Source organism: Leptinotarsa decemlineata, unplaced genomic scaffold (genome assembly GCF_025532065.1).
Source record: "Leptinotarsa decemlineata unplaced genomic scaffold, Ldec_3_MD MMD2_tig00003798_RagTag_RagTag, whole genome shotgun sequence".
NCBI classification, from domain to species: Eukaryota; Metazoa; Arthropoda; class Insecta; order Coleoptera; family Chrysomelidae; genus Leptinotarsa; species Leptinotarsa decemlineata.
Genome location: NW_027412596.1, coordinates 2,544,893 through 2,563,983, shown reverse-complemented (window position 1 = coordinate 2,563,983; position 19,091 = coordinate 2,544,893). Strand labels below are relative to the sequence as shown.

The 19,091-nt window shown below is 31.6% G+C and overlaps 2 protein-coding genes across 3 annotated transcripts in view; both read left to right on the top strand.

Annotated features, from left to right (window-relative positions):
- Pka-R2 (cAMP-dependent protein kinase type II regulatory subunit) overlaps window positions 1-10,825 on the top strand; it is a 100,752-nt gene extending 89,927 nt beyond the window's left edge. For both annotated transcript variants that reach the window (XM_074178459.1, XM_074178461.1), the window contains exon 5: window positions 2,538-10,825. In XM_074178459.1, the coding sequence (XP_074034560.1) occupies window positions 2,538-2,668 (131 nt within the window). In that variant the 3' untranslated portion in view covers window positions 2,669-10,825. The remainder of the gene's footprint in view (window positions 1-2,537) is intronic.
- Window positions 1-19,091, top strand: part of LOC141483638 (uncharacterized) — a 565,103-nt gene that overhangs the window by 436,427 nt on the left and 109,585 nt on the right. The gene's annotated exons all lie outside the window — the stretch shown is intronic.

Genomic DNA, 19,091 nt, shown 5'->3' with positions numbered 1-19,091 from the left:
ATCATGCCAGCTTGCTGCACGATGGCAGAAATTTTGGCCGGACAATTGTAGAATATTGTCATTCTTGGCTCATTGTATCTGCTTAGGGCACATGATCGGACCCAACAATCACTTAACCCTCAGTGTGGGGAGTGGTCATTGGTTTAATAACGCTGGCATGCTCTCCTGAATGTGTTGGAGTTTCGGGGACAGGGCCAGACCAGCTTACCCTTTGAGGAAATAATAATAATAATGATCGATTGCAATAATAAAAAATTAGCTCAAGAGAAAATGACCTACCAAAGCGCAGAGTTAACGCCGATTCGCAACCAATGAGGAGTGGGACAAGTGATTTCTTCCACTCAATCAAAACTATATCAATACAGTATGTGACAACTTAACCTATTACAGTTGAAGCAAACAAACAAATTCACATGTTATTGAAGACTACAGGGTACTTCAGTTATCCCTAAAATTTCGACTAATTACGGATTACAACTAACAAAAATTCACAATGATAACTCGCCCAATAGAACTTTTGTTTGAAGGTGCCTTTTTTTTGAGCTGATCTTTTTATTTTAATTGATTCTTTCAGGGATTTCAAATCATTTTATATCTTAGACAATAGAGGTCTAAAATAATTAAATTCACTTAATAGAAGTCATCTTTTCAGTTTGAATTTGAAGGAAAAAATGGTCTGGTTTTTCAAACCATTTGGGATTTTGTTATAGAGCATAGTTATGTTATACGAGAAAGACAATCGAAACTGACTGCAGTGTTGACGTAAGTCTAGATTACAATCGTAAGTTCAGGCGATGACCGGGAGGTTATTTTTTTCATAACAATAAGATTGCTTTCGGTGTGTATCTATATTCCTATGGGACAGAGTGCATGTATGAATAATTTATCTATTGCAAATATTGAGCCAAGCAATTTTCTTCGGCGGAACGGATACATGTCGGCGTAGTTAAATTTGGAAATGACTAATGACTCACACAAGATGATTATATCTTTTTTATCTAATATTTTTCTATTTGAATACATTAGTTTCAAGTTGGCAAAGGCTCATTGTATGATGACACTGATATGGCCTTTGAAATTGACAGAACAGTCTAATATGAAACCAAGATTTTTCCAGCTGTCCAAGAAACTGTGGTATCGATAACGTGCTTCTTGTCTGCCAAACAACATTGCAATTGATTCGATATCTGAATTTAGTTGTGAATTTGCTAAAAGGAGATCTTTTTCAAAAAGTGAAGTATAAATCTGGGTATCATTTGCGTATTGGTGGTAGCAACTAAACTTGATACGATTTTGGAACTCGTGTGTATAGATGATGAATAGTACAGATCCTAAAATAGAGCCTAGTGGGACTTCATACTTCGTGTGCAAAAGTTAGAGTAATAACCCTTCCATCAAAACAGCCTGCATGCGATTTTTCGAATAATCCTGAAGTAATCGGAGTGAATTTTCTGTGAAGCCAATATATTGTAGGATAGCAAGTAATCAAAAAATCAAAATAAATACATGTGGAATATTATAAATGAAAGCAAAAACAGAGAACAACGAATTGAAGACCCACCAGTCTCACCAAACATCTTCAATGCCTACTTTATAAATAATGCAAAAAACCTAATCTGTTAAAAAAAAAAAATCTTCACAGACTGGTAGTATAGATTCCGAAAAAGTAGAAACACTGAAATGGCACTAATAGATCTAAGCAACAAAATAACAATGAATTTTGATCAACTCATACTCAGAAAATCGATTTCAGACTGTAAAAGTGGGTAATACTTTATCAACAAGAAAAAAAATCACAACTGATGTACCGCAATATATAAGAGGAAAGGGGCAACCCTGAGCATGTCATAATGCACCTCCCCGGAATATTAATTATCATATTATATATATATATATATATATATATATATATATATATATATATATATATATATCCTAAAATCCTAAAATCCTTCGTTACCAAGTAACGGGCCCTCGAAGTTACAAAATGAAAAATGTTTTTCTTTGATAACTTTTCAAGTGAATATTCAAAATCATCCAAATTTTGGTAATTGACTAAACAAATGAATTCCTTCGATGAACTTTCATGCAGGAGTCAGTTGTTTTGCTACAAAGTCAGGAACGGACTACCCCCGATGGTCCACACCCCAAAACTTTGAAATGACAGATATTTTTCAATATTTGTCAACAAAATAAGGTTACTTGGACAATTTTATGAATAAAAGTACTCGTGTGGAAAGTCGATCGGAGTAACGAGTCTTGATAAAAATGTAGTTTCACTCGACGACATCAAACCCGCTCGTCCACCATATATATATATATATATATATATATATATATATATATATATATATATATATATATATATATATATATATATATATATATATAACATATATATATATATATATATAACATGCAGCCATGTGCAACGGAGTCAACAACAGGAGCCAACCGCACATTTGTGGTTCCATATTATATTATCCCTCATAATTTTTTTTTGACATTCGATGACGAAACACTATACATTGTTTCAGTTTTGGACGTGGAAGCTTTCGAAAGGTTGTTGGGTCCATGCATGGAGATAATGAAGCGAAACATTAATGATTATGAAGAACAAATGCTCAAGATATTTGGCTCAAAGAATAACATGAAGGATATTCGATGAAGAGTATTGGACATGAACTTCCCCTGACAATAGCCCACTCCCTTCCTGTTTGTATTAATTCTCAAAAATAATATTACATGTTAGATAAGTGAAGGATGGTGTTTACATGGCAAACAAAATTCAAATAGATAACGGCACTTGTTAAGTCAGTCGATCAGAGGGGGAAATATCGATGTATCTACTAGTCATATGTATATATTTATATTTAAATATGTAACAAAACTTGATGGCAAAGTTCCGACGATTCAATGCTAGAAACAGGGTGATCTGCTGGCAGGAAATCCTGACGGAATGATTTGATTCCGATAACATCCGAGCATTGTCGATTTTGTTGTATCTTTGCGAAGATAGATATATTGTCATCAGTCAGTTTTGTTCATCATGAGTGATTATACAGAGTTAATCAAGAAAGCACAATTGAAGTATTTAATACTTTAATGTTTTTGAATATGTCAGCTTTAATTTTTTTAATGATGAAGGTGGTATTTGAAATTATCTCATAAGTAGTATTTTCCAATTTGTATATTTGAAATTCGAAACAAAATGGCTTAGACTTTCGCGGCTGAGGTTTTCAGTGTCATTATTTTTCGAGTTTGAAAGCCGTGGATTTTTGGAATTTCTTCCTGATGTTTCGCTGGCGCGAGTGGCTAGCTTCTTCAGAGGTTTAACCATCATGGCTTGCTGTCCGATGACTAACTTTTAGGCTTCGTTAGGCTTCGTAAAGCGTATTTATGCTTTGTCAGGTAATCAGTTGTATTTGTACCTGTACTTGTTCCTGCACTTGTACCTGTACCTTAACCTGAAACATTAAGTCTTGCTGCCTGTTGTCATTCTGTTCATTATTCTCGAATTCCTTAAAATGGGGTTCCATATTTGCTTGAGGTTCACCGCTTCTTCTTTTCTATTGAAATTCTCCGTGTGTTTGTGGATCTCTATTGCCTCCCGTACCAGTCGGTATAGTATCCTTGGTTGGCGGCAATTAGTTCTGTGTTTTCAAACGAGATTGTGTGGTCTCCTTCACTAAGTGCGTGTTCTGCCACAGCTGACTGTCCGCTTGGCCTAGTCTGCAGTTCTTTTTATGCTCTTTTAGTTTTGTTCCCATGGATCGTTTGGTGGTTCCGATATATACCTTCCCACAAGTGTCTATTGTCAGGTCGGCTAAAGACTCGAAACTCGAAAAATAATGACACTGAAATTCAAAAGTTCGTTGAAAGGATACTGATTTTATCGAATGAATAAAGTGTTTCATATTTATGAAGTGGCTTGGAGTTCTGTGCCATATTAAAAGAATTTGGAGGTATTTGCCAAAACAGATTTGATTTAATGCAAGTGCCAACTTCCAGAAGGTGCCACAGTTATAAATATTGATTAGCATTTCCAATGATTATTTGCTCAAATCATATTGCCATGGTAGTTTTATTGTACGATTTGTTTAGTTCATTGTCAGATCTGAGGCCCATGCTTTATTTTTCAAAATTTTAATTTGGTTTGTGATATATAACATCAATGAGTTGAAAGCTGAAAATATTGTTTTGAAGGATGATATCCTCACGATCAGAACTGATTTTGATAATCACTCAATTACATCAGTAAATAAATTACACACATTACTCTTCATCACTTGCTTCTTAGTATTATAAAAATCTAGTCTTGATAGAATCTCCTCAATATTCATAAACTGTAAGTGCAATATCTCTCTGTATTTTCACTCTCTTCTGATTTTTAAATTTTTGCTTAATATATTGAATCTCAACACATTTTAGATACATTTTTCAAGTACATAATATTTTGTGCAATGTTCAGAAAGCGGGGTGAAATGAAGAATTTTTGGGGTCCATATTTTTTGCAGAAATCATTATATTTTTGTGTCCTGAGTACGAATCATTTTGATTTGTAAGTATGGTACTTTTTTCTGTTCATAAAATCTTCTTTTTCATTTAAAAAATAAAAAAATACATTTCTATATGTTAACATGAAATAAAACAATTTTTTTAATACTCAATGAACATCGCACATACAATGATTGAGTAATAATCTCCAAGTGAACATATGTAATATCAATTAGCAAACTTATAATATCCTATTTTGTAATGAATATTTTTCCTTATGGGTTTGTTAAAAAAAATGACTGTTTTCTATAGGTACAGACTGGGTTTTAGTAAATAATTTTATTGTTATTATGGAAATAGGTTAAAAGGTTTGTTAAATTATTAAAAAGTTGACTATTTGGAGGAACAATAAAAACCGTTTTTTAGATCGCAACTCAGTGACACGATCCATTCATTGGTTTCGATCAACTGTTTCTTTCAATCCTGAAATTATTTTATTTTTATTTGTCAATTGCAGTAGCCACTATCATTACTATTTCAGCCATGTATCACAAAACATGTATTTCTTAATGTTTCTCATACGAAAAACCTCATTAGAGTCAGATCATACAGTTTCCCATCAGAAAAAAATTCTTCCTATATGGAACTCGAAGAGAAACATTAACTCCGAATATCTCTTGAAAATTTGCAGGTAGATGTGAATACCCATACATTTTTTCATGTTTTTGTAAAGTGATACAGATGTTGTTTAAAACCTAGTTATCATTACAAACTCGTCAACTTTTGTCTAATTTCACAAACTTCAAAAGTCTAACCATTTCCGAGATACAAATAGCGGGATTAGTTAAGAAAAGGTCTGTATAAGAAATAACTGCTTTTGTTGAAAACTAAACTGCAAAATACGATTACTAATTGAAATTTTATTTCTCTCAAACATTGTATATACAATGTTCATTGAGTATTATAATGTGAATGGATGAAAATTGTTTTCTCTGATGGAAAAAGAGCCATACTTCTGATTTATTATCAGAAAAATATGGCCCCTAAGAATTTTTTATTTAAACTCTGCTGCTTCAACGCCTTGTTTGTTGTTTGTTCTTTATGGAAAAAGATAAGTTACTGCATTATTGCCAAACAGTTTTTGTTGTTGTTAATTCGAATTATCAATTATCATGTTATCTGAAATACTACAATGATTTTTCTAATGTGTAAAATATTTACTCTAGCTCAGGAAAATATTTTACTCATTAAACGTGTAAGATGTTCATAATATATTTAAGGCTGAAATATTTATAATAAAACTCCAGAGATCAATATAATTGAAGGGTAAATGTAGAGTCATTATTGTATTTATTTTCAAAGTGAAAGTATATTGAAATGGAATCGTATTGTGGATAAATGAAAACAATGAAGTTGTCTGTAGTTCTGGGTAATGTTGAATTTTCATGTTATTATATGAATATTGTGTAACAAGTTCATCTGAAAAGATTTTTCTCCAATATTTTAGAGGCATAAAATAATATGCAAAATTGCTGAGACATGAAGATTTTTGAAAAGGTCACATTTCATAAGGGAAGTTGTCAGTTCCAGCCCACTACCATTTTCTAAATAGTATAATAGTATAAAGTGGTACCCCTTGATAGGACTTACACGTTAAAATGTGAGACCACATTTTCTTTTACAGCACAAGTCAACAGAAAAATCAATTTCAATTCATTATAAAAGGTAATAAGGCAATGGATGAGGTACTCTGGTATATTGTCTCAATATCTATTGTGAGGACAGCCAGACCACTTTGTTCATTGCCTCAACGCCTCGTAGATGAAACGTTAGTCATGAAAAACCCGTAAAATAGTTTTGGCATAGACATCTATTCACACTTTGACTGACTGATAATTTTCAATGGACATTTAGTAGAAATCAAACGAAAAAACAATTCATACTGTCTGTTATCGGGATGGCTTTTGGAGAAGTGGGTTAAACTATATCACCTTTCATGTGTCATTACATGTCTGTCAAGATAAGAATCCAACTATTTCGACAAATTTTCATATCTTCTGCCTCCGAAATACCAGAAGTAAATTGTTTTCAAATGAACACATTGTAAACAACATATTTTAGAAAAATTATGATGTGAAATTATTCTTCAAAGAAGAGCCTTATATATTGAACAAATGGTTATTTCATTTTCTTAATAACAGAAATAATTTCAGAAATGTTTTACCCGGTATATTTGTTTTGTGAGTTGCAAACTAGATAGACAAACCATGGCAATTTGTCCTGGTTCGGTTTTGATTAATAGTTCGTATGATACGGGATTCATTTCATTTGTCTCTATCTTGTATGTGAAAGTAACTGAAAAAGTTACACATATCATGTAGTTCTGGTGAACGGTATTTAAAATAGTATTTGGACGTACATTTTTAAGATGACTTATTCGTTTTTTGTTGTTACTTTGTAGAATTTGTTAGACATATATCAATATTATTGTTCCTCAGAAAGTTTGCTTTCTTCAACAACTCAATTTGAAACTGGCATTGGGAATAATTGAATGATTACAGTTTTAGAAAACTAGAATGACTTGAGAAAGTCTAGAAAAGATTTCTTTACTCTGTCAGAGTTAATTAAACAACTAATTATGTTATATTTATTAAAATCCCCAGAAATAATATATGTTTAAATATCTAGGGATTATAAAACTACTTAAACAATAACTTAAAATATCTTAAAAAATATATACAATAAATGTGAACGGCTTTCGAGTTTTATAATTCTCAATCCCAAAACGATTAATATCTGAAACGAGGTTAGGCTGAAGGTTTAGATAGATAGTCGCGAGTATGTATGAAAAAAACAGGATGTGAACTGGTTGCTTCTGAAGAGGTGATATATTGTTGGACCTTCCATTCAGATCTCTGCTGGGATTCTTTAGAACATATGTAGTAGATTTAAGCGAAATCAAATAGGTCTGTTGATTGTGTTTGTGAAAATAGATGTTAACTGTTTGACTTCTGTATTGGTTCGTTAATTATCGACATTATAAGATACGCGCAATATTTTCTAGTAATTTGTTCAATTTAAGTTCTTGCTCCTTTTTTGTGAATTTTCATCTTCCACCAACACAATAATGATGTTGATAAATAATAACTCTTGTGAATACTTTGGCAAATCCAGACTCCAATCCTATTTCACTCCACTTGTGGAGACTACCACATCTCTACTGAAGATGCCCATCGCAGTTTTGTAAGAAACACCCAGAAACCTGTTCTTCAGATGAAATCAGAGCATGACTCAAAGCCAGAATTCTTTCTCTTCCATACTAAGTCAAAGTGATTGAAATTCCAAATAACTCTTTCTCAACTCTTCATTTACGAAAATCCCATTTAAGAAACGTCAAAGCTACTTAATTCCTGTGATGCATATAAAAAAAACTTGAAGATCAGCTTGTATTTGATACAACTTATTTTATGTAAACCCAATAAAAAAGGAAGTATGTATCAGTAAAATAACACAGTTGAAACTATATAAGGGTGAAGACATGTGATGGAATTGGCCGATGCTTGTTGGAAATACATATTGATCAAGTAACATTTCATTGTGAGATTTTCATTGAACAGATTATAAAACCATAATACGTGTTTTACTATACAATATCTTCTTTCGCCACATTCTTACTGAGTGAAATCTCACAATAAAGTGTTACTTGAATAGGGAGAAGACATCCCTAAAGTACATTGAATTAACATTAAACATTTTTTTGATCCTGTATTCATTTATTGGCTTTATAAAGAATCATTTGCATATTTCTTAACTCATAACCCTATACTTCATGCCCTTTCTAAGCATATGTCTTTTATACTTTTGCTAAGAATATCTTTTTCAATATACTGGGGAAATGTGTGAATAATGTTTCATACAAGGAACACTTTTCAACCTAAACATTCATTAAATATGAACATTCGATAAGCATTCCAAATAATCCAAATCAACTTTTTGTCATTTTTTGGCATTTTTACTTTGCAGAGACTGAAGCAAATGAAAATGTTTTCTACAATAAAATCTTCATTAGTATTTTCACGGGGAAAATTCTAGCAGTTTTTTCAATCTTCCGGAGATTGATATTTGAAATTTGAGTTGATTGAAATAAGAAATACCTCTTTTAAATTATATTTTACTTCTTCATTTTTTGTTGATAATCTGGAGTTATCAAAATACTCGGAAAACAATTTGGATATTAGAGCAGCATACCATAAAATTGTTGAACCATTTGTACTTTTCCGACTTCACAGTCAAAAATATTGATGTGAATAAAATATTTATATGATCAAAAATAAGGACTTGAATTTGATTTTTATTTATAACTTTATTCTTGTTAATCACTGCCACAATTTGAACTTTGCCATGAAAAATAATTCACTTTAGTTGATTGAACAGAGTTTTTAATTTCTGATGAACAATTCTGGTACATTTTAGACTAGTGTATAATCGGAATTGAATAAAAAATATGTAAAGATCTTGAATTGTTCTAACATGCCTTTTTTACACTGCACAATATATTAATTGAATAAAACTGGCCGATACTTGATGAAAATCCATATTAAAAAACTAATCAATACAGTTTATTGTATGATTTTCACTATAAGGGTTTTACAAAAACTGCGACATGTGTTTTGCTTACAATAGTTTCTTCAATAGCTTGTAAAACCCTTATAGTGAAAATCATACAATAAACTGTATTGATTAGCACAATATATTGTTTGATTGAGTTAAATAAATTAAATAACTCATATTCATTGAATATTTCTTTTTAGATCTAATATCGAGATGATGTGTCGTGGTCAAGAAATTCCTGACAGTATTAGCCCCCTTTTTGTTTTAAACAAACATTTTATACTTTCATGTTCAACTACAAAACAAAGTTTTTCAAAATAATTTTTAATGTAATCCAATATAATTTATCATTGATAGAGCCTTCCAGTGGCTTCATTGAAATAGTTCTTTTAGAGTCAATAAGCTCATAAGCTATAAATCACCTGAGTTATAAATTTTTCTATTAAAAATCTCTCTACTTTCACTGTCGTAGATCAGTTTTTATTTTCAAAGTGAGAAAGAAATGGATATATTGTTTTAATTCACATTAGTGGTCTAACAAATTCTACTTCCAGTATTGGGAGTAACTTAACACAATCTCTTGTATTTAAATGTGTAGGTTAATAGACTAGGTGTAAAATGTAGCAGGCAGTTTTACCAATATTGCTGAAGAAGAGATGGAAGCCGAGAACAGAGCATCCTATATGTTATACGTCAAGTTGAATGTTGATTGTTATATGGTATGTGTTTTCCCTTCTTTTCAGAACACAATCATTTGTTAATTCATCAAAGTGGATGTTCAATTTAGTGAAGATATTTAGTAGTGAAAGGTAAACTCAGTTTACACTTCTTGAAAAATCTGTATTTTCAAATGATTGTACAAATCCTATATAAGCTATTTATCATGTGACGCAGAGTACCAATGCACAATTTATATAAGTTTTTGAATGAATTTATAGTGGTTCTGCCTCATATTGTAAATATCTCATCAACCTGTAAACATCTCTTCGTGTAGGTATCACCTTTTCACCTATCATATGAGAGGATAGATATTATTTAAACACAAAATACTGCTAACTGTATCACTCTCACATGCCATATTCTAAAAAAACACTGAGCTGTCATGCTCATCCTGTCAGATTTTTTTGACAGTTTGCACAAATGAATTTCAGCGAGAGGGCCATATAAGAGATATGAGTGTGAGTAAGAACACTCAGTTTATGATTTCTGATATCATTCTACAAATTCATTTCAAAAAGGTGGACCAATAAGATGTTTTCAATTTATATCTTATATCGATTATTTTAAATTAGATTGATTTCATGAAACATAACTAAATTTCAAATAATTTGTTTGTGGTGTGATGAAGTTATCACTTTTTATTTTAGTTGAAAAGTGTGGACAATTTTTTTAGTAAATCTCAGAAGGATTTAATTTATATGACTCTTTCGAATTATCTCCCAAGTGCAAAGCCTGACTAGTCATAATGTACTGCTTCCAAATGATGACTAAATGAGCTTATTGAATTAAACATTGAGATTTTGTTCCTGAATTTTTGATGCTGCGAGTTCGTCACGTTTATGTTCATATTTCAAAACTTGATGAAGAGAAGTTCCTTGCGAATTTTCAGCTCTGAAATTTGTGTTGTCCTATGTAAAAATATACCTGAGCAATTTCCTCAAGAATTTTATTGTATGTTTATTTATGGATCAATCAAAATAAAATAATTTGAAAAATTTATTGTGTGTCAGTACATTCATTCACATTCTACAGATTCATTATTCTAAATTGAATATTTATTTTGTGAATTATATGTTTTTCAAATGTCATTTTCTCCTATTTCTAACAAAAAATTTTCATCGACTATGAATAGTGACCACTAATTACTATGAAAAAATTATCAGCAACCAAATGAAAATCTTCACTTCAACAATAAAACTGGGATGGAAAAAATTGGATGAAAAATGAAAATAATGTTTTCTTTTGTCATTTTCGGTAACTTTAATAATTTCAAATTGTAATTGTAACTGTCGGTAATTTATCTGGTGAAAAATACACAGAGATATTAAAAGGCAGTACAAAGAAATACTACTGTCTAGTTGTCTATATAAAGAGGGCTAATATTAATACTGCACCCTCAATTGGCAATATAGATATAAAATGTTATTTAAGGAGCCCAAACTATGCTATATGCTATTTTGGTGATGTGATTGTAGATAGTAGATACTTGGAAAATCCTTAGAAAATACTTCAAGAGTGAAGTTGATGAAATTATGAATAAGGTTATTAATATGTTAATTATACCCTCTTCCTTCCTCTCCACTAAAACCCAAATTTTAGTCGTTGAGAAAATTCAAGAATCTTCTGAAATATAAGCTCTGTTTACTGAACAAAATATCATGCTCTGTTGCAAAAAATAATAAAAACATTAATATGAAGTAAAAGCTCAGAACAATGATGAGAATGTCCTGATCTTACGTCCTGATAGAGGAAATGCCACCATTGCGATGAATGACCACGACTATAGAAAAAGAAATGAGTTACAGAGAACCATGGCATTACCACTTCATTTATATGGACTTCCGAAAATTCACAGGTCGGATGTTCCACTAAGGCCGATTGTCAGTGCATAGGTATGATATCGCCAAGTACTTATCGGGTCTGCTATAACAACTAGTAGGGAAAACAAACTCATTCGTTGAAGACTCGACTGATTTTATTGATATATGATGGAATTGGCCGAAACTTGATGAAAATCCATAACAAATGTATTCAAAAAACACTTTATTGTGAGATTTCCACTGAACAGTTTTACAAAAACGCGACACGTGTTTCGCCATACAATAGCTTCTTCGGCGTGCAAAGACACTGCATCTCTTTAACAAAGACATGTGTAGCAGTTGGTAGTTCTTCATTTCTTTCAATTTTTTTGAGGCTGCCTAAAAATTCTCCGTGATTATGGTTGAATATTCAACAATCATCTCTCCAGGGGTTCAACTGTTTTTTGTCCCATTTACAGGTTCATGAAATTTTGGCAAGTTATGCCCAAAATTCTTGATAAGGCGTCAGAAATAATATTTTTTGATCCAGATATAATATATAAAAACTGACTGATGAAATCCACCTATAGGGTTCGCTAGAGGAAGTAGTTTCTGGTTTTATGTTAAAATGATCAGAATATATTACAAATTAACGTCCTTCAAGCATGAAACGAAAGTATTTCACTGACTCATGAATTCCAGGTAGCTCTCTATCATAAGTATTATATTTTGTTTGAGCATTCGATAATTTTGCAGAGGAAAATGTCAATGGTTTCCAGTTTCCCTGCTGGGGAGCAGGGAAGTAGCAAATGCTAGTAAGGCAGCTTTAGCTATGACTTCTACCAGTTTCACAAAAAAAATCCTTGGCAGCATTCCACAATCGTTTTTTTATTGCCTATCGAATTACCTGTTTGGAATTCATTCAGTGGTGCTTGAATCTCAGCAGCTTTTGCAATGGATGTTCTGTAAAAGTTTACCATTCCCGAAAACCTTTTGAGTAATTTTGAATCTTCGGCTTTAGTTATATTCTTTCCCAAATTCACTTTTCTCAGAACTGATGTTAACGCCAAAATTCAAGTACTTAATCTCGATGTTCTTCATTTCTAAAAGCTATCAAGAAATTGTTGATATATGGAAAACAGAACTGAAGATCTGCAGTAATTTGGTGAATATATCTTCGAAATGTCTGTGTTGCATTTCATAAACCATGTTCCAACTGAAACGTAAAATTTTTAATATAAGGTAAGGGGTATCTATCCACAACTGTTATCGAGTTCAATAATCGATAATCTCATCAGGCTCTCCAGTCCGCATTTGACTTATTAACCATGTGCAAAGGCCTTTTTGAGAGTCGAATTATGCCATATTTCATTAAATATTCGAATTCCTTCTTTGCAGCCGCTAGTTTTTCTAAACCTATTCGAAGAACCTTACACTCATCCTTGTATAATTTATCCAGCAGACTCGTGAAGTGAAAGATACCTCTTGATGATTTCTGCATCCAATTTGATTATCAAATCTGATACACATTTGTGTCGATTTTGAAATGACATAGAATTTTTGTAACTTGATCTTTGGTGAATTGTTGCAGTAATATTCTTTATCGAGGACAACAATTGTAGTTTACAAACAACTACTAATGTATTTTTGTAGCTTAACAGCAATACCGTTTCAATATCTGACTAAGATTTTGATAAATTAATCAACAATCTTGCAAAAATTGTTTTTGATATTTTGTTTCCTCTAAAAGCTTTATACTGGATGCTACTGACTGATGATGTGATACCACAATCTCTTTGGATTTGAAAAAGAACATTAAACAATCGTGAATAAAGGCCGTTTCTTTTATCATGTGGTAACATGCCTATATTCTAAACAATCTAAACCGTAACAGAAGACGATTAAATACGGAGACTCTCGCCCTTCTCGAGTTATACGGGGAAAACCAAAAATGCTGTTTTTCGTTTTTTTCGAATGGAATTGTTATTTCGGAGAATATCAAAAAATGGAAAAGGAAAATGTTATGGTATTCGAAGTGTACTATGACAATTGATAATAAAGATTCGATAAAACATTTCGTGTCATCGTGGCCACCATCAACTTTTTTTTTCAAATACGGACCTGTCTTTTTTATTACAGATATTGATACAGTGATGAATTCACAGTCCAAGGGTATATTACATTTGATATATTTATAGCGTTTCATTTGAAATAACCACCATCATCAGTGACAACAATTTAACAGAAAAACAATTTATTTTATCATGAACTTTTGGGAAAAATGACACCAATACGGAAAATCAAAACTACATGGCAATCTACATTAAATGATCGAATTGACGACGTCTTTGTTGAATGCACATAAGTTGTCGGTCCAGACAATTTTTGTTACAATTTTCTAGCATAATAGGTGTAGGTACTAATACATGCATCTCTTATTTTTTGTTTGAGATGGTCGATGTCTGTACTTGGAGTTGAAAAACCTTTATCTTTTATGTATCCCCAGACAAAAAAACCTAAAGTAGTAAGGTCTGGGGATCGAGCTGGCCAGTTAATTGGTCCATCGTTTCCAATCCATTTTCTTGGAAATATTGCATCTAAATGTTCCCTTACCCACTGTTTAGAAGTAAACACAAGTAAATTCACTCTCGGTAGGACGCAAGACAATGGACTGTTATAACAAGATAATAGACTGTTATAGTTGTTGCAGGATACCTGGTGGAATAAACATTTATCTAGAAATTGACTTTCGATAGTAAACTGGGACAGTCAGTATCACTATTGAGAATTTTGCACATGAGTAATGATTCAAGTATAAAGTGACGATCTTCTGAAGATAATAAGTTATAATTAAAGTGTAAATAAGTTACCTACCATTTTGAAGGGCATGCAGGTTAGGTTAGGTTCAAAGTGAGTGAGCCTATTCGTCCCTCCACCGAAACGGTTTATTGTGGCTCACACTCGATCAAATAAACCCAGCTACTTAACGAAGCCGATTAGTTCGTATAAAGAGAGGTCTTTCAGGTCAGATGGTAAGAGTACGACTCTGCCGAACTCTAAAAACCTGATTCGGTCTTCAGCGGGGTAGGCACAAAGTATGTGCTCTGTTATTTCATCATTTTCCAAACAGAGGCGACACACACTGTTGTCCGACAGTTCGAGTCTCTTAGTCTAATCAACAAATTCAAAAACATGAAAAATAGAGATAAAGATCCTAAAAATATGAGTGATAGCTCATTCAATTCGGAATCACCTCTAGAAAAATGTTTTTGAAGGATTTTGGTGCAGGTAAAAAATTGCAATTGTTATTAACAAAATAAGATTTAAAAAAATGTATTTAGTTAATACCATTCGTTCGTTAATAACTCAAAAAATATTAATATTTAAGCAATTTTGAAAACGCTCGTTAAAGAGGAGGAAATTTTCGATAAAAAAGTCCCGATTCCCGAAACTCTATCTCCATTATTTATAATTTTAATTTGACGTTGAAAATAGGGTTCTGCGCGGCTGTTACGGCATGCGCGCGCTGCTGCAAAAGAGAGTTTATCAAAAGAAATAATTTTTTTATAACATAAAATGTCATTTTAAAAATTTGAAAACAATCTAGTATCTTCTTAACACTCGAATGAATCGAGTCCCGTAGAAAAAAAAATGTTATCATTTTTCAAAAAGTTTTCAATTGTTAACTAACAAATTTTTTCCCAATCTCCGTTGGCATAAATAATGGGATGAAAGTTATAAATAATTGGATAAAAGTTATAAATAATGTGCCTATAAATTTTAAACTTCGTGGAGCCCTTTTGGTATATATACTTCATACGATCCTGCGATAAAAACTGATAAAAATTCATTAATTTGTCAATTATGATTTTTTATAACTATTGCAAAATGAAATATCTAAAAATTGTTGATAATTTTTTTTTCAATTGATATTTAGCTATGTCTGTTTTCACATTAAACAATGGCAGTTATTAACATAGGATATGAATTTTTTACATAATTTGTTTATTAAATTGTTTTGAACAAATAGAGAAATTTAATATTTTTGAAATATTTTTTTTGCCATTTTGTTGTCTAGAGATAATTTATGATTGTTTAAAAAAATGTTTTCTCAATGTTAATTTTTAATTGTTTAAAATCGATTTTTTAATATTTCGATTGTTTAAATAATTATTTAAGAAATAATTTTGCTTTTAAAAATCATAATTTACACTTTTAAATAATTTAGCAAAATTTTATTTTTTTTTATTTACTATTTAATTGTTTATTAGTTTAACAATTTGTTATAAACAAATACTGAAGCAGAAAAAAATTATAAAAACAGCTATATATGAAAAAGTGCCATCAAAAAAAAATACATACATTTTTTTTATGGCACTAAAAATAAAAATATAGCTCTCTTTTGCGGAAGCGCGCGCATGCCGTAACAGCCGCGCGGAAACCTATTTTCAGCGTCAAATTAAAATTATAAATAATGGAGATAGAGTTTCGGGAGTCGGGACTTTTTTATCGGAAATTTCCTTCTCTTTAACGAGCTGAATACCATTTTTTTTAATCTTGCAATTGCAATTTTTTACCTGCACAAAAATCCTCCAAAACATTTTTCTAAAGGTGATTCCGAATCGAATGAGCTATCGCTCATATTTTTAGGACCTTTATCTCTATTTTTCATGTTTTTGAACTTGTTGATTAGACTATCTGCATATATGATGATTCAAATGACAGTGACCTGTAAGAAGGCCTGTTAGACATCGTAGTTCATCCCTACTGTAGTCCAACAACTGTTTGGTATCAAGCCAATGGGTGAGCCAGTCCTGAAAGATTTTGCCAAAAGTCCATAAATTTTCTTGCCATCCAGGTGTTCAACCTTTGTTTGGCAAAGCCTAAAGTGATGCCAATCACAGGTTCTGGTCCGATGAAGCTGCTTACAGCACCCTCTTTTACAAGGGAGTCAGCAGCCTCATTGCCTTCCAGGCCAGTATGGCCAGGAATCCAGACCAGATACAATCTATTGTCTTCTCACCGAGAAGAGTCGTTTTTGGCAAAGGGTATGTATCTGGCAAATTTGATTTGAACTTTTTTTATTAGGAATACTTATATCACATTTGTAATATGGGGACCAGATTGCACATCAATATTGAAGTGAGGAACGTACAAAAGATCAGTATAATGACTTCATTGTATCACAAGATAATTGAGTTTTTCAATAAGAAGTTTATGATTTTCTTTATCGAATGCCTGTGTAAATACAGTCAACTTGTTTTCCATTTTCTGAGGCATTCAGCAAGAAATGTTGATAGGTCAATAAGTTTGTGATAGATCTGTTGGAACAAAAACCATGTTGTTGAGGAATTATATTTTTGTAAGTCCATGTTAAATAATCAGTTACCAACTTATCTAAGGGTTAAGGTATAATTGATTGAATACAAATGCCTCTATGAACTTTTATATTTTTTCATTTCCTGACTTGAAAATAGACATAATATATCTGTTTTTCCAGTATTCAGGGAATTTATAAGTTTTCAGAGATAGATCAAACGAATAAAAAAATGGGCTGTGACAGGATGTACATACAACTTTTCAATACTGCAGCTGGTATACCATTAGGACCAGTCCTTGGATATCTTCATATACATCAATTAAACTTATTGAAATCTTATTATCATTTACCAAATTTTTATCTGTGTTAGGAATCACACGTTAATAGGTAAGACCCCGTTAGTCCTTAGCTCGCACAAGTTTCTGAACTTCTGAGAGTTGTCGTTCGTATGGGGGCGACAGCTGATTAACGGAAAAACAGATTTTAAACAGAATGTTTCAAATGTGGGTATAAAATACTATGCTTAATAAACTAATGAAAAATATTTGGCAGAGACAGTATTCAAACCACAGAAACTGAAACTCTGATCTAAATGCATTGAATTCGGGTAGCAATTCGATTTCCTTAAGTTATTCAAATATTTCCAACAGGAGTTTAGGTCATATTGAATATTGGCCTCAAATTTGCGAAGATAGTTGTTATAGTTTTTCAGCTTTTATTAATATTGCAATTTTTATTTGTTCGGTTGTTTCTTGTATGTTTTTTCTTTGGAATTTCAGTTTTTTCTTTAATAAAGTTGTTATAGTATTGTTTATTAGTTTTTCAAATATGTGTTGTACAAAACTCAGAAAATTTACCATCATTTTCGGTTTCTTCATTAAACTTGTGTGCTATCTTTTTTTTAACCATTTGAGTTGTTTCATTTATGAAGTAAACTGCATCGGAAAGTTGGACGATTTGAATCTATTCACTGGCATAAACATTTCAATGGCTGTGTAGAGAATATCATGAAAAAACTGTAAGGCAAGATTGATATCTTTCAAGCTAAACATAATAGGCCAATCAACAGAAGCTAAGTAATCATCAATATCAATTGTGTTAATTTTTTTCAAAATAATGATATAGTGTATTATATTTTAAATGTTCATTAAAATAGAAATTAGGCTCCATTATAATTATCAACATTAGAAAATTCAATTGAGAAAATTCCGTGATTATTTGGAATTGCGTTGCACTGTTTGGAACCTTTGGTGTAGTAACGAATATTACTGGAGTTTAATCCCAACACCAAACCGTTATTTTCAACACCTCAACACGTGTTTCAATCACCAAGTGATCATCTTCAAGAAGAAGATTAATTAATCTTCCTCTTCACCTTCAAGACATTCATGATTACACTGCACTCACCTACATACGTTTTTTTCAATGACTGTTTTGGTTTGATTATAATTGGGAAGATTTGAAGTAATGTATCGATATGATGAAACTACGAACCTTTTGTACATATCGTAGTTATTGATTTTGGCATTATAACACACACAAAGTCCCACTTTTTACAGTATCCAAAGTTATATGATATTCGTTTGTTTCATGTCGTTTTGTGTTGGTGTTGTCTCGGAAATTTGTTTGTGGCAATGTTTTTAATTTTTTCAAAAATATGTATCTAATATGTCTGATGGTTTTTATAATAGTAACAAAGAACAACACAAAGAAACTACTTTTAGAACCCTGAAGAAGAATTTAATTAAATTCGAAACGTCGGCAAGAAACCAATTGTTTTTTAAAGAAAAAAAATATCCTAATACCCAACCAACCTTTCTTCAGAAAAATTATTGGATCACTAAACTAGTTAACTATATTGATAGTTTTGTAACTTGGTATTTCATTAATTTTGTTTACACAAAATGATTTGGCTCTATCATTATTCACGTTCATGTCATTCTGCATAGCCATATTAACAATTTGAAAGCTACAGAGACAAAATAGAGACAAATAAATCGATCTGGAATATATGCATGATAACCGTCAAACAGTTTAAGAGTTCAAAGAAAACACAGACGAAATCAACCAATAGCAATGGCGAATGGCCAACTCGTTCGCAATTAGTTTTGTGGTGCAAATGGGTCATCAAGGCAGCAAACTGT